Source organism: Sinohyriopsis cumingii, chromosome 9 (assembly GCF_028554795.1).
Source record: "Sinohyriopsis cumingii isolate HCF-2022 chromosome 9, ASM2855479v2, whole genome shotgun sequence".
NCBI lineage: Eukaryota > Metazoa > Mollusca > Bivalvia > Unionida > Unionidae > Sinohyriopsis > Sinohyriopsis cumingii.
The window spans coordinates 79,703,457-79,718,602 of NC_142969.1; the positions used below are offsets into that span (position 1 = coordinate 79,703,457).

Sequence of the window (15,146 nt, forward strand, 5' to 3'; positions counted from 1 at the left end):
AGGTGAAGTAAAAGCAAATTTTCCATTCAGCATACATCTAAATCTACATCGGAAGTTGTATTTAATTAATGCAAATACTACAAAGCATATTCAATCAAATAAAATCTATGTTGTATATATATATATATATATATATATATATATATATATATATATATATATATATATATATATATATATATATATATATATATACATACATAGATAGATAGATAGATATAAAGAAAAATGTGCTGTATAGTCGTCATACCAATCGATAATAATATGTAATTTAATGTCTTCTTCTTTTATTAAACGTATTTCCAGCAATGTGTTTTTATATGATAGGTCAATCATGAAACTGGTCCTAACCGGAATTTTATCCCTGACGCTGCTTGGTCTCGCAAGCGGACTGTCAGGTGGTCTTGGAGGAGGGTTTAGCGGTATCATTGGTATGTTGTATACGACTCATCTAATTTAAATCATTCTCGACCTTTCTCGCTGTCTCTCTTTACTTCTTTTGTGTGCCTCTATATGTAATTATATGTAACTCTCTGAGTGCTTTTTTATGCCTGTGCACAAGTTATCAGTCGTTTTAGTGTCAAACTGTTTATGCATACAAACATACATACATACATACATACATACATACATACATGCTTACGTACGTACGTACGTGCACGTACGCACGCACGCACGCACACACACATATATACATACATACATACATACATACATGCTTACGTACGTAACGCACGCACGCACGCACGCACACGCACATATACATACATGCATACATACATACATACATACGTACGTACGTACGTGCACGCACGAAAGCACGCACACACACACACACATATACATACATACATACATGCATACATACATACATCTCTCACTCATGCGTTTAGATACTGCGTTTTCTTTACGTTTCTTTATATTTTTATATATATGTGTATGGGTGTATATATATGTGTGTATGTATCTGCATGTATGTATGTATATGTGTATATGTGCATGTATGTGTATATATATGTATGTATATGTATATATGTGTGTATGTGTGTGTATGTATGTATGTATATGTATGTATATATATGAATATACATGTATATGTATGTATATATATATGTATGTATGTCTATATGTGTGTATATATATATATATATATATATATATATATATATATATATATGTGTGTGTGTGTGTGTATGTATGTATGTGTGTATACGCATGTATCTATATATGTGTATGTATGTATATATATGTATATGTATGCATGTGTATGTGTATATATATATACATATATATATATATATATATATATATATATATATATATATATATATATATATGTGTGTGTGTGTGTGTGTATGTATGTATGTGTGCATATATATATATATGTGTGTATGAATATGTGTTTATATATAGGTGTATGTATGCGTGTAGATGTGTGTATGTACTCATATTGCAACCGTGCGTCCGTCTGTCTGTCACTTACTCATTCGCAAATTCGTTAGACAGAAGTTTGTTCATGGTTTTACAACATGTTTCTGACACAGACTATATTGACCATTCCATTGTGCAAGCTCATGTAAAATCGTTCGAGAGATTATGGTGACGATGTCCTATTTAACTGCCTAATAGACTGTGTAACCCCGTGTTTGGTTGTAAATGTGATGTGTGTATAAAGGTTCATTTTTGTCTGTAAGTACACAGGTCCACTGTACAGTTCCTAAATTATATTTACTGTTCCTGGTATTGCGAGTCCTACAAGATAAGCAAAAATGTTTAAGGAATGCCACAGTTTGGAAATTTTTAATGACACTGCAAAACATATATTCCACGTGTAACTAATTGCTTTATGAGCTGTATTCAATACCGCATTTACAATATTAAAGGTTGCTGATTGGTTGAAATTAAGTAGCATAAACGTAATTAATTACATTCATTAATTAGCAAGCTTAAGTACTACTTGTAGAAATGGACCAACGTCAATTATGCATATATATTTTCTCGACCGTTTCATCATATTTGGATGAAGGTATTTATAAGTATCGAAACAAAATTGTCATTTGTGTAGGTATTGCACATTTATTTATAAAAATAACTAATTTATACTAAGACTATATTTTAGAAACATTCCGTACATTCTAAAATATAATGTTATGCAATGCCTTTATTTTGTGTTGCAAACAGCCGAACAATGATGGCAATTATTAAATGCAGATGTTGTTCTTAAATATTCAAGTATCTATGCAAATATTGCCCTATGTTCTCAAACCGGATACGTTTACAAGAACAAAAACGCACCACTAAATGAGGTGATCTGTTCACTAAGAGGTACATGTGGTGTCTCGGATTCGCAGCCTATTTTTAGTTATTGTTTCCGGTGTATTCACAGTCATAACAAACATACTAATTATATCCTTTCTGATGGTAGTAAGGATGCTAACTCATACGCTGGGTAATGGGTGGGTATATTATCGTGGGCACATTGGTATTGTACAAAACATTAACTCAAACGCCCTCACTCATGAGTAATATTTTACTTTGATTTTACATGCTCAATATCTGACCCTTGTACTTCGAGAAAAAAAATGTATTTATTATAGTTTGATGTACTTATTTAATTATATATAACATACCATTGTTCAACTTTACATTTCAGGTATTTTCATCCTTTTAATTTTCATAGCTGCGCTCGCAAACCAAAATAGTAAGTTAACTCTTATATTTCCTACCTGAGTGCACGTTGCAATCTTTCGTGTTTTCATCCTTCAAATTATTTTCTTTTTCCTCCTTTGTCGTCCTGTCTTTCGTTCTTCTTTGATATATATCTTTGTCTCTATTTGTGTTCAGTGTGGACACTATATGTAGCATACAAATTTAGCAAATTAGTTGAATCCGTGAAAAATGGGCAAATATATAACAAGAGACAGTTCTTGTCGGGATGTGGGGGGTGCAGGAGTGTGGAGTAACGCAACGAACTAGAACTTGAAATGGACGCCAACTGGAAGTTTCGTTTGCTAGCTGAAGGAATCTAGAGATGTTGTACAAAAAAGGAATGCATAAGGAAACACGCAGTAACAACTAAGGTCCTTCCAAAACTGTTTCAATGTCTTATACCACATCAATAGTACAATGGTCGGTTTGGTTGGCTAACTCAATGTGCAATGTTGATTAAATTGGTACGGATCTCAGCAATTGACGGGATAAAGAAGCAATAATAAACTTTAAAATGTAGCTGTTGTTTCCATAAGCAAGTAACACGTATCAGTAGTGGTAATAAATAGCAATTTTCTTGTGTTATATGTCATCAAATACAACAGATAAAACGTCGTTTACATTTGAAGTTAAAAGCTTATCTTCAACATAACACATCCATTCTTTAACATAACAAATCCATTCTTTAACATAACAAATCCATTCTTTAACATAACTCATCCATTCTTTAACATAGCACATCCATTCTTTAAGATAACAAATCCATTCTTCAACATAACAATTCCGTTTGGTTAACTCTATCAATAGATTGTCCTATCCATTCCACCACTGAAAATAATGAAACAAGATAGTATTGATTGTCCTTGTCACTAATGACTATTCCAAGCATTATATATCATTGCATTCAACAACATGCCATTACAATTATATGTTCGTACTATTTCACTACAGATTGCCCTGCTAACTACATCCACACCCCCAATGACCCGGGTACGTGTATCCGCTTCTATACCACGCCGAAAAATTTCACCGATGCAAGGGCAGCATGTCAGAGTGATGGAGGCGACCTCCTGAGACTTGATTTGGGAACTTTTGGCCTGATTCGACAGCTTGCTGCAAATACAGGTTCTCTCTCCTACCTTCTTTCTCTGTTCCTCTACTTCCTCTATTATGTTATCTCTTTGGTAGATAATTACAACATGTATTTTATGGCTTCATATGAGAAAGTTGGGAAATGTACACATTCACCAGAGAGAGGATACTTTTAATTCATTTAGAAACTTAATTAATTGAATCATTTAGGGTATACTAAACTAATAATTTGCTAATTGTTAAATTTCACATTGACCATTTCTATGTATAATTAATACTACTCTGGACGATACAGAAAGCTGAGTGAGTTTTTCCTTCAACTGTGTTAGAAATATATACAGAATATTCAGAATAATTCAATGTATACTGCAAGATAACTAAATGTATGCCGTAAATAGACAACATGTATACTGCAAGCATTCTAAATGTAGGTCGTAAGCAGACTACATGTATGCTGCATGTATGCTAGATTTATGCCGTAAGCAGACTACGTGTATAATACAAGTGAACTAGATACATGCCGCAAGCAGGCTACATGTATATTGCAGGTATACTAGATGTATGTCGTAAGCAGACTACATTTATGCTTTGTAATGTTACGTCTCTGTGGTCTCAAACTAGTAACAGAAAGAAGCGAAAACAGCAAGTTTGTTAAAATCAACTTGAAGATGAGTAAAATATTTTTGTTTACCTCTAGCTTATACAAAAAGTAAGACATAATAATATGACATGGACAAATGGATGATGTAACATGCGAACTGTAAGTTGCATGTATGTTAGAGGTAGACTAAATATATAATACGGTAGACTAGATGGAGGCTGCTTGTAAACCACATATATGCTGTAAGTAGGCTAAATGTATGCTTCAAGGAGATTAAATGTATGCCATAAATAGACTGCACGTGTGATGTAAGTAGGCTAAATGTATGCTTCAAGGAGATTAAATGTATGCCATACATAGACTGCATGTGTGATGTAAGTTGGCTAATATAATTATTTGCAAAACTAAATGGATGATGTGTGTTGATTACCTATGGGCTGCAAAGAGACTAACTGGATGATGTGGAAGACTAAGTGAATATTGTATGTAGACTACCCGCATGTTGTAAATGGAATAACTGTACACTGTAGATCGACTAAATGATGTTGTAGACTGGATAGCTATTTAAAGCTACGTTAAAAATCCTAATCACACACACTGCTCTTAGTTGACATAACGTATGCTACAAGGAGATGCAAAGAAACAGTATTTGAGTGGATAGAAAATGACATTAGTGTGACATTACGGAATCAAAGTTAGGTAAGTGATTATTGATTATCATTACTTTAATTATCATGGTTTAGCATCAGATTGCTGCTAATTCTACAGCATAATTGCTAATTGATCATCTTGGGTGTGGGGCTCACCCTTAGCAACATCGAAAAAATGTTCAGAAATTCCAAATACATTTTGTCACCGTTTACATTGTTACGACATGGCTGGCCTGAAACGTCCACTATTGTGCCACCCGAATAATTGCAGATAAAAAATATGATGCAAGTGCTGCTCTGTAAAGATTACTCTATAGTGTCCGAGCTTGAGGTTTTGAAATATTTGAATCTCTGTGTACATTAGAGGGTAAGGACTGATTGACACTGCACAGTTAAGCGAGACAAAGTTAGCGTGTCTTTATATTTCTCTCGCCTCAGTTCCGTTAACTGCATCAGAGCAGGAATGTTAATAAATAGACCTGGCTGTGCGCATGTGCACTCAATGGTATAATAAGAACCCATTGCATTATAAACCGCACCGATGAATTAAAACCTGGCCATTTCTATATAGCTCAAAAAGGCTTCCGGGAGAAGCTGGTCTCGTGTGGGACATACAAATTAAGTGTCATATAAAAATAGCGACACAAAAGTTCCATTTTGGATGGCAAATCACTATAGGGTAGAAACAGTTCTGCGTAAAGAGTCCTTTGGACCATCCCAAGTCCATATACATTAGGCACTAAGATGGAGATTTGGCAAAATGAAATGAAAAATTTACCAAAGAGGTAAATGATTCAAATGAAAACACATTTTACATCAAATATTTTGTTGCTGGTGTGTCTTGGTCTTGTCACAAATCAGAATCATCACTTAAACCTGTACAAACCCCAGACACAAAATGACTTGAAGACAATGCAGATCGTAAGTATTTTTACAAACAAATATTACATTCAATTGCGGTTTTCGAAATGACCAGCAAACGGAAGCGAGGATTGTGAAGTTCAGTAGATGCTGTATAACCAGAGGGTGTCGCATTGTCTAATTTATGTATATATTATTTTCGGTGATTTTTAACAATTCTTCCCACTAAGTGCAAGAAATGCAATCGCTAAACACTGACATGCACCTCTGTATCTGAAACGTTTTCCTTTGCGAATAGTACATAGGAAATAAATCAGCTAACACCTTCAGTGTTAGGGTACATTCCTATCGCATACATCTATCCACGCGATAGCACTTTGTCTTTAATTAGATGTTTTATGTTGCTAGTATCACACTTTATGTCTGACACATGTAATATGTACGAGTGTTATGTCTTTGTGTGTTCACATGGTAGCTCATTTAAACTTTTAATATTCATTGTGTTATATTTTACCCTGACGTTTCCCAGTTTCAGTGCATTAACTTCGCACACATGTATCAGTTCCAAAGAATGTAATAATTACGATTATTTTATTATCGTTGCCGTCAACTCCTAAAGCCATTTACCAATTGATTAGGGATAGTTGTATTTTCACTGCGTTAGCATTTTGGTTGTATATCTTATTTGCGTTGTATTTCTGTGCACCTTTTGACTAATAGCTTCATTTCCAATTACTTTCAATCGTCTGTCTGTCTGTTTTGTGTTGTAGTAAAGCTGCTTGGGACACAGCGACATGTTATGTTTTATATATCATTGTGATCAAAAGTGTTTTGTGTACCAGTCATCTCGTTCAAGTTCCTAACATGTCACCAGTCATCTCGCTTTGGTCCCTAACATGTCACCAGTCATCTCGCTCTGGTACCTAACATGTCATCTGCCATTCTCGCTCAGGTGCCTGATATGTCACCAGTCATCTCGATCTGGTCCTTAACATGACACCAGTCGTCTCGTTCAGTCCCTAACATGTCACCAGTCATATTGCTCAGGCCCCTAACATGTCACCAGTCATATTGCTCAGGCCCCTAACATGTCACCAGTCACCTCGCTCTGGTCCTTAACATGTCACCAGTCATCTCGTTTAGGTCCCTAACATGTCGCCAGTCATCTCGTTCAGGTCCCTAACATGTCAAAAGTCATCTCGTGTACGTCCCTAACATGTCACCAGTCATCTCGTTTACGTCCCTAACATGTCACCAGTGATCTTGCTCAGGTCCCTAGCATGTCATCAGTCATCTCGTTCAGGTCCCGAACATGCACAACTAATATGCAGACAGCTAAGTATATTTCTGTATTGTTCTGACATAATATGGCTATTGAATATCACGCAGACAGAAATAATGCCGGCCGTGTCATGATCTATTTTGATATTATGAATCAGCCAATATATGTTTATGCCCGTGAACTCAAACAGCGAAATCCTCAGAATGTGTAAAACTAATGGAGGGGCATGGACGAGGTTACCGTCTTCATCTTGCAGTTTGGGTTCAAAGACAGTAGCGAGGACGAGGCTCTCGTCTTTACCTTGTATTGTGGGTTCAAAGACAGTGGTAAGGACGAGGTTACCATCATCTTGCAATTTGGGTTCAAAGACAGTGGCAAGGACGACGTTACCGTCTTTATCTTGGAATTTAGGTTCAGAGACAGCAGCAAGGACGAGTTTACCGTCTTTACCTTGTATTGTGGGTTCAAAAACAGTGGTAAGGACGAGGTTACCATCATCTTGCAATTTAAGTTCAGAGACAGTGGCAAGGACGAGGTTACCCTCTTTATCTTGCAATTTGGGGTCAAAGACAATGGCAAGAACATATTTCAGTCTCTATTTCGCTACTGTTTGGTCAAATATGGATGTAGGAATAGTGTTTTAGTTGAGGTTCAGCAGGTTAATACAATGAAAATGTTTATGTCTCTATTTTGCATTATTTGGTAAAAGAAAGTAGTCAGGAAAACCGTTTTATTTTTGTTGACGTTATCTTTATTTATGTGTGATGTAATTAGATTAATACGCGAAGGGTCTAATCTATGAGAGTCCTCGCTGACGTTTTATATGCCCTATAAAAAAAAAGTCCAGTTGACGTTATTTTTGTAAATGTTGGTAACGGAATATTAGCATCATTACAGTTAAATAAGTATTAGAATTTAAATTATTTCTACAGCTTCAAGCATATTAATACTAAGGTAAATTTGACTTCTTACAGCAACTGGTACATGTAATTTTTGGGCTGGAGCCACGGAGGCGGCTGATAACACTTGGACAGCTTTGAATGGTGATCCGCTCCCAAGTACGCCCGGAGTCTTTTTCCAGGCTGCTGCCAACGGAATTCCTAATCAGTGTGGTCTCATGAATCGGGCCAACAACTTCCTCCTAATCGGCAGCGATTGCTCCGGCACACAATGTTACATTTGTCAAAAGTCTATTTAATCATATTATTTATCAAGGAAAAAGGGGACGTTAAAACGGCATGAAAATCTAAAGTACACGTTATGACACGGTTTAAAGCGTATGTGTATTTTGCGCTTTTGGGTGTGTGTGTGTGTGATTGATTATAACACGGTGGTAAACGTCCTGAACCTGCAAGTGACGTTCAGCTGATAAAAAAATTCCGATCCGTAAAACTTAGGACTTAAGTTCAAATAGTTGTTTAATAAAATATATATTTTTGATTAGAGAATAATAACCTTTGAACCATAACGCTTAACTATGAAACTTACTTAATATTCTTCAAAGAAAATAAATGAATATGATCTTTATATCTAAATTTATACTTGGGCTCCAGTATATTTCTAAACCAATATTTAGTTTGTATAAGATTTTACTAGAAGGACGTCTCACTTTCAAGCCTACACACTCCTCCCCACAAGTGATGTCCTGTTATATGTCATTACCAATTGGTTACATGAGCCTCATTGTCGGATAACCTTAAAGAAAAAGACTATCAACATCTGCTCTTGATGACTCTGTTGTGTGTTTTGTACATATCTGTCACCAGCTGTTATAATGAGAATTAACAAAAGCACAATATTTAACACTGCTTTTTACAGAACAAAAATACAACCGATTTCATGTTTACTTTTCCCTTAGTCAACGCATTTTAAAATCTCTTTTATTTTTATGTTACATTTGACACATCAGGAGTCATTTCAAGCCAGAATTGTTTCATACAAATCTTAGTAAAGTGGGAAATCTAAAATAAATAAGAAAATTGAACTTGTCCCTAGACACGAATGTCGCTAATTTGGATACAAACTCGAATGTTGAAAATTAATATTAGTTAATTGATAATTAATTAATATTAGTTATTAATTAATATTAGATCTGGTTAATTTAAATAACTGTCTGTGCATGCTACATTTACGCAACGTTACAATCACTCCCTCACTCAAACATGCGCAATGACCTTATGTAAGACATATTAACAGTTACTCATGGACTGTGTCAAATTTCAAATGTATTCCGCGTTTGTTTTTCACGGAGCAAGACAAGTTACGAAACGTTTCACACCATTAAAAAGACAATGTTGTTAGGCGTCAGCGCACAGCAATACTCTAAATATCACGAGATCACCCTGTCTCCTCAATAGTGAATTTGGCTCATGTCAGTGGTTTAAATTATAATGATATTATACATGTACATTAACCTAAACATAAGTAGTCGTGTATTGTTGCAGTCTGGATTTTCCGTACAATGGACTCGAACAAGTAGCTATAAATATTACATTTGTGTCAAATATATGTGGGTATGTGAAACTGTATGACGACTGTTTGACAGTCTAATTGTCTTTTCCATATCCACATTGTCCGCGTTCTTGTGTACGTAAGGCTTTCGTATGGCTTTTGATAATGTACTTCTTGACGTTGTGTATAGCGTACCGGATTGCGTGTTCGGTCAAGGACAGTGCGTGTTCAAGTTTGGATAGGAAGTGTTCAAAAAGTAATAAAGGGTTTATTATTAGGTTATAGTGTATTTGAATATACTGTACAGGTGTTTCTAAATCTGAAAAGAAATGGCAAATATATGTCTGTAAAAAGGACAGTACATCTCAGAACGAAATTAAAAGTGGAATTGTGTTGTAAATGTTATAGTAATGACCGGTCATATTTATATTAGGATAGGTAATATAATTCCGCTTGGTATAACCCATGTACAAAAAAAGATTTTTTTATTTCTAAAATAGTCAACATTTAAGGATTGGTACAACGCAAACATCACAAACTATGGGATGAAATATGATTTAAATCGTGTGATTTTATTATAACAAAATATTTAGCATATCGCTAATGTCATTAGCACTTGTCTGAATAAAGTTACACATTATAGATTTATGGATTTGGCAGCCATGTGTAATGGCGGTTTCGTATCTTTTATTTATAAACAAATTGTTTATCTTGAAGCTTTACGAATAAATGAAAATTAAATTGAAAGAAAACATTTGGTTAAATTTTACGTAAAATGGTAAGACAGTGGCAGGAAATGTAAGGATTAATCAATTATGCTTTGTGTTTGTCATTTTGTGTTAAAATAGTTTTAATAAGGATTGCTGGGTTTTTGTTTTTGGATATTTTGATTATCTACCCTTTGTTGACTGAACTAAGTAGAGGTGTTCAATGTCGGTAGTAAATAAAGTTGAAGGTATGTACTTAATGAAATAATAACATTACATAGACCAGCAACAGTTTATAATTTCCTAGGTTCAATGTCGGTAGAAAATAAAGTTGAAGGTATGTACTTAATGAAATAATAACATTACATAAACCAGCAACAGTTTATAATTTCCTAGGTTCAATGTCGGTAGAAAATAAAGTTGAAGGTATGTACTTAATGAAATAATAACATTACATAGACCAGCAACAGTTTATAATTTCCTAGGTTCAATGTCGGTAGAAAATAAAGTTGAAGGTATGTACTTAATGAAATAATAACATTACATAGACCAGCAACAGTTTATAATTTCCTAGGTTCAATGTCGGTAGAAAATAAAGTTGAAGGTATGTACTTAATGAAATAATTACCTTAATTTTCAGCAAAAGTTCATAATTTCCTAGGTTCAATGTCGGTAGTAAATAAAGTTGAAGGTATGTACTTAATGAAATAATAACATTACATAGACCAGCAACAGTTTATAATTTCCTAGGTTCAATGTCGGTAGAAAATAAAGTTGAAGGTATGTACTTAATGAAATAATTACCTTAATTTTCAGCAAAAGTTCATAATTTCCTACGTTCTTTAAGTGTTGTCGCATGCGTTAATAGTGTTTAGAAAACAATTCTTAGGGATAAATAATGTGTAAGTCACATTGTATATAATGTATTTTGTATTCATATACAGCTTTGTCAAAATTCGATACAGAAAGAGCATTGTTCCCTGATATTCTCAAAAAATAAATACTCAGCTATCTAAAGACATGGCTTTGTTTTATACATACATAAATGTATATACCCAGAACATAATCAGGTACATACGCTTTCTATCTCTTGTACCTCTACCCTTCTATCTGTACATCGGTCCATTTTCATCGCCAGAAATTTTGGGTCAAGAACACCTGGCAGAAATGAAATTTCACCAGAGAGACGACTCAGGGATAAACTTGGCAATTTGGAATATTGCCGAATGACCAAAATACCTACATAACTAATCAAGGAGTTGTACCAAACACCTTACGAAAGTTCCCCACAAATAAAGCAGAAAAAAAAACAATCATTCTACCAATTTGACATGAAGCAAACAAGCAAGCAGTTACTACATGAATTTTTGTAACCACGTAAATCGTGGAATGAAAGGCAGTATTCATTAAAAAATAACGAAAAAACATATTCAAATAGAACGCATTGCGGAAGAAAAAAATCGCCCCTAAGAGAGATCTACTGTTTTCAGTTTAATTAACATTAGCTGAATACGCTAATTTAACTTTAAAATTTTGTATACTGATCGCCAAATAAACTAGGACAAAATCGGTGAAGATAATAATGTTCTCATTCCCAGTCTGGTTCAGCTTCGGGGCCTTCAAGGGGTGAAGGTCGAAATGTAGGCAAAATAGAAAAGTTAACACATAAACGATGAGATCTCAATTGTTAACTGCTATATATATCAATATGATCATGATACGATGTTTATATAAGTTTTCAAAGTTTAGTATTGCCGGGTTTGTTGAACGGCAGCATGTAACATGTACAGTTCACGAGGATTTATGGTTGCAAGGATTATATTCCTCAGAAACAGATTATCATGCGTGTATAATCATTAATTTTATTTTTTAAATAATTATATAAAAAACATATTTGTCGCATTATCGTGTTTCAAAAATTTCAGAGGTTACCAAAAGGTGACATTGTAGTGTGGTCCTTTAAAACAAGGAAATATCGACTTCAAACCAAACTAACGTAGTGCCATGCAGGGTCGTATATTTGATATTTTATTTTATTTTCTCGCCGTTTTGAGTTGTCCTAATGCAAGGTGCTTGTGACATTTGAAAATGTGGCTGTAGACTGAAAAGGCATGTATTTAGGAGAAATGACTCCCCCGCCACTGTGCATCATATTCACGGAGGAACTGCGACAATGACAACAAATTGAACCTGCTGTTACACTACTATAGTGTGATCTTCATCGATAAGTTCCTCGTCCGATAAAATTATTACGACATGTCCTTCTGGCCATGCATAAGCGCATCTGCATAGCGAAAGGTGAATTTCGTAACGACAAAGCCGTTTACGCTTTTTCACCTTGGCATGTTGAACGGGATAAAAAAAACGTCTAGAACAGAAAATAACTCTTTATTTTAGAATCGATGGGCAAAATATTTACTATGAGTTCATGATTGAGTCACGTGAGCGTAAAAAGCTCAGTCACTATCTTCTGTGCTGCAATTAACAATAGACGATTGGCAAATCAGAGGCAAAATGGATTCAATGCGTTAAGAACATGTTCCAGGAGAACATGTTATTGTACTATCATAATCATCATTGCCTGTTATATTAACCAATATTGATAACCTTTGCTACAAGAATGCATATGCGATTACTACAGCTGCGTATGGTATTTAAGTGGTGAATGAGCTATTGGTTGATAATTTAGCCCCAACGGGCACTGACATGATAAATTGCGTAGCCCCAACGGACACTGGCACGATAAATTACGTAGCTCAGCGGGTCATTTTGACATTAACCAACCAATAGATTTACCGATCGTCAGCTTAAGATAAGTTCAGCAATGGAAATCACGAGTTCTAGAAAATGACAGAAGATGAGTCTTTATAAAATGCAGTCAAGTGCCTTATCGTTGTGGAGACAGAAATTATATCAAGTTTGTATCAAGCTAGTAAATACCAGCACCGAAGCGTCATTGAAAGTATCGAATAAACCACCATTGCTTGGCGATGATGATTTCAAAGCTTTCGCCGAAATCATTGCGCGAGACCCTGCATAGGTATATGTTTTTTAACAATGATGTCCGGTCTGACCATTTCAATTAGTTTGCGTTGTCGTCAGCTGAGTGTCACCGCTTCAGATTTCTTCACGAACAATCACACCAAGCTGTAATGAAATATACCAGCGATGTCTACGATAACATCAGTAACTATTTCGCGGTCACATTCGTGGTGTCACAATTTGCGCAGCAAAGAAATTACTAAAAACAAATAGCAACGAATCTTCAAACGTCGATGAGACTGCCATTGTCATATCAACACGTGATGTTCAGCTAGTTTTATTGGTCATGTTGAATGTCAGCCGTACTATCAAAAATTTGGTATGATAAGGGTTGCATCATAACCTTCTTCTCAGTTCATGCTATGAGAAGGGATTACTCATAAGTTAAGAAATGTCTTGGAACAGGATAAGACGTAAATAAATAATTCGGATTAAGATGAGTATGGACAATTCGGTGAGAACTATTTCCTTTACCACGATATAGCTTGATCATGTCGTTTATTGCATTATGGGAACACTCCAATAATTGTCTTTCGCCTGAAAAAGAAGCACTGCAAAGTGCGTTCCCATTTAACATGCACCAAACAAGCGCAAGACCCGGTAACTTGAGTCTGTCTTCCATATTTCCTTACAAAGTGGTGATACATTTCCTTGCGTGTCCGGCGGGCGTTTGAAATATATAATTGCGATCGATATCTGGTTCCTTAAGCCAAGAGCCACAAATGCAAGCGTGTTCTCCATATACATTTCTAACAGGCGTTTTCGTCTTTTGTGTTTTGTCATAATTGTCTAGTATTATTCACAGAAATAAACAGAGTTTGCAGTCAACTTGTTTTAACAAAGGAATTAAGATTGTATGGAAATAGATTACTTTTTTGATAAATTTGAAGTGTTAATCATCTAGGTGGTTTTGTTCTCAAGGAAACGTTACAATATATTGGTTGAACCTAAATTGTAAACATAGTATTCAATAATTAGTCATTGTATCTCTCATAACGATATCTCAACTTACAAATATAAAAATAATATGTCAGATACAATCATTTCACTATTTGCTTCGTTGGCTAAAGTTAATATCGCGGAAATTCAATCACACTTAATACAGGTAATGAACGCAGACATAATATATCATTTAATAAAATGTATGTGCATAACGGCCAATAATTGTTGTGCGTACTTCCCAATGACTTTAATCATTCTCTTTGAAGCTGAAAAATAGAGACGGTTTTATTTTTAAAACAACGTCTTAATGGTATAAATGATTTGGTACCAGTCTGTGAAGTATTGCTCTCTGACAACGATTTAATAGTCAAGGTAAGAAATCAACTCTTAATATAGGACTAGAAAATGGACTAAAATATTTAAACAGATGAAGTTGGGCTTTATCCAGTCTGGTTTAGAGGTCAGTTCCTTACACATTTAGTGACTATTGCCCTCCGTTACACTGGATGAGTTATATGTCTAGCTCCGGCAAGACCGTTTGTTTTGTTAATACAAATTCGTCCTCGTATAAATAGCAGTCATGCAAGTCTAAAAACAGAGACCAACCGTTTTGCAGATTGAAATGCTTCATGACCTCCTGAACATATTGATAGCCGTTTCTTTAATAGTACTAGTTTAGAGTGATGGTAGAATGGACATATACTTCTTTAGAAATGCTACTATTTTAGAGCGATGGTAGAATGAACATAGACTTCTTTAGAAATACTACTATTTTAGAGTGATGGTAGAATGTACATAAACTTCTTTAG

The 15,146-nt window shown here is 34.8% G+C and overlaps 1 protein-coding gene across 1 annotated transcript; it reads left to right on the plus strand.

Annotated features, from left to right (window-relative positions):
* The first annotated feature begins 329 nt into the window (after positions 1 to 329).
* On the plus strand, positions 330 to 11,370 carry LOC149792091 (uncharacterized). The gene is made up of 4 exons (XM_089969330.1): positions 330 to 431; positions 2,654 to 2,701; positions 3,661 to 3,834; positions 8,170 to 11,370. Exons 1-4 carry the CDS (start codon positions 335 to 337, stop codon positions 8,391 to 8,393), a joined length of 543 nt encoding a protein of 180 aa, XP_089825456.1. The 5' UTR covers positions 330 to 334; the 3' UTR covers positions 8,394 to 11,370.
* Positions 11,371 to 15,146: the final 3,776 nt, after the last annotated feature.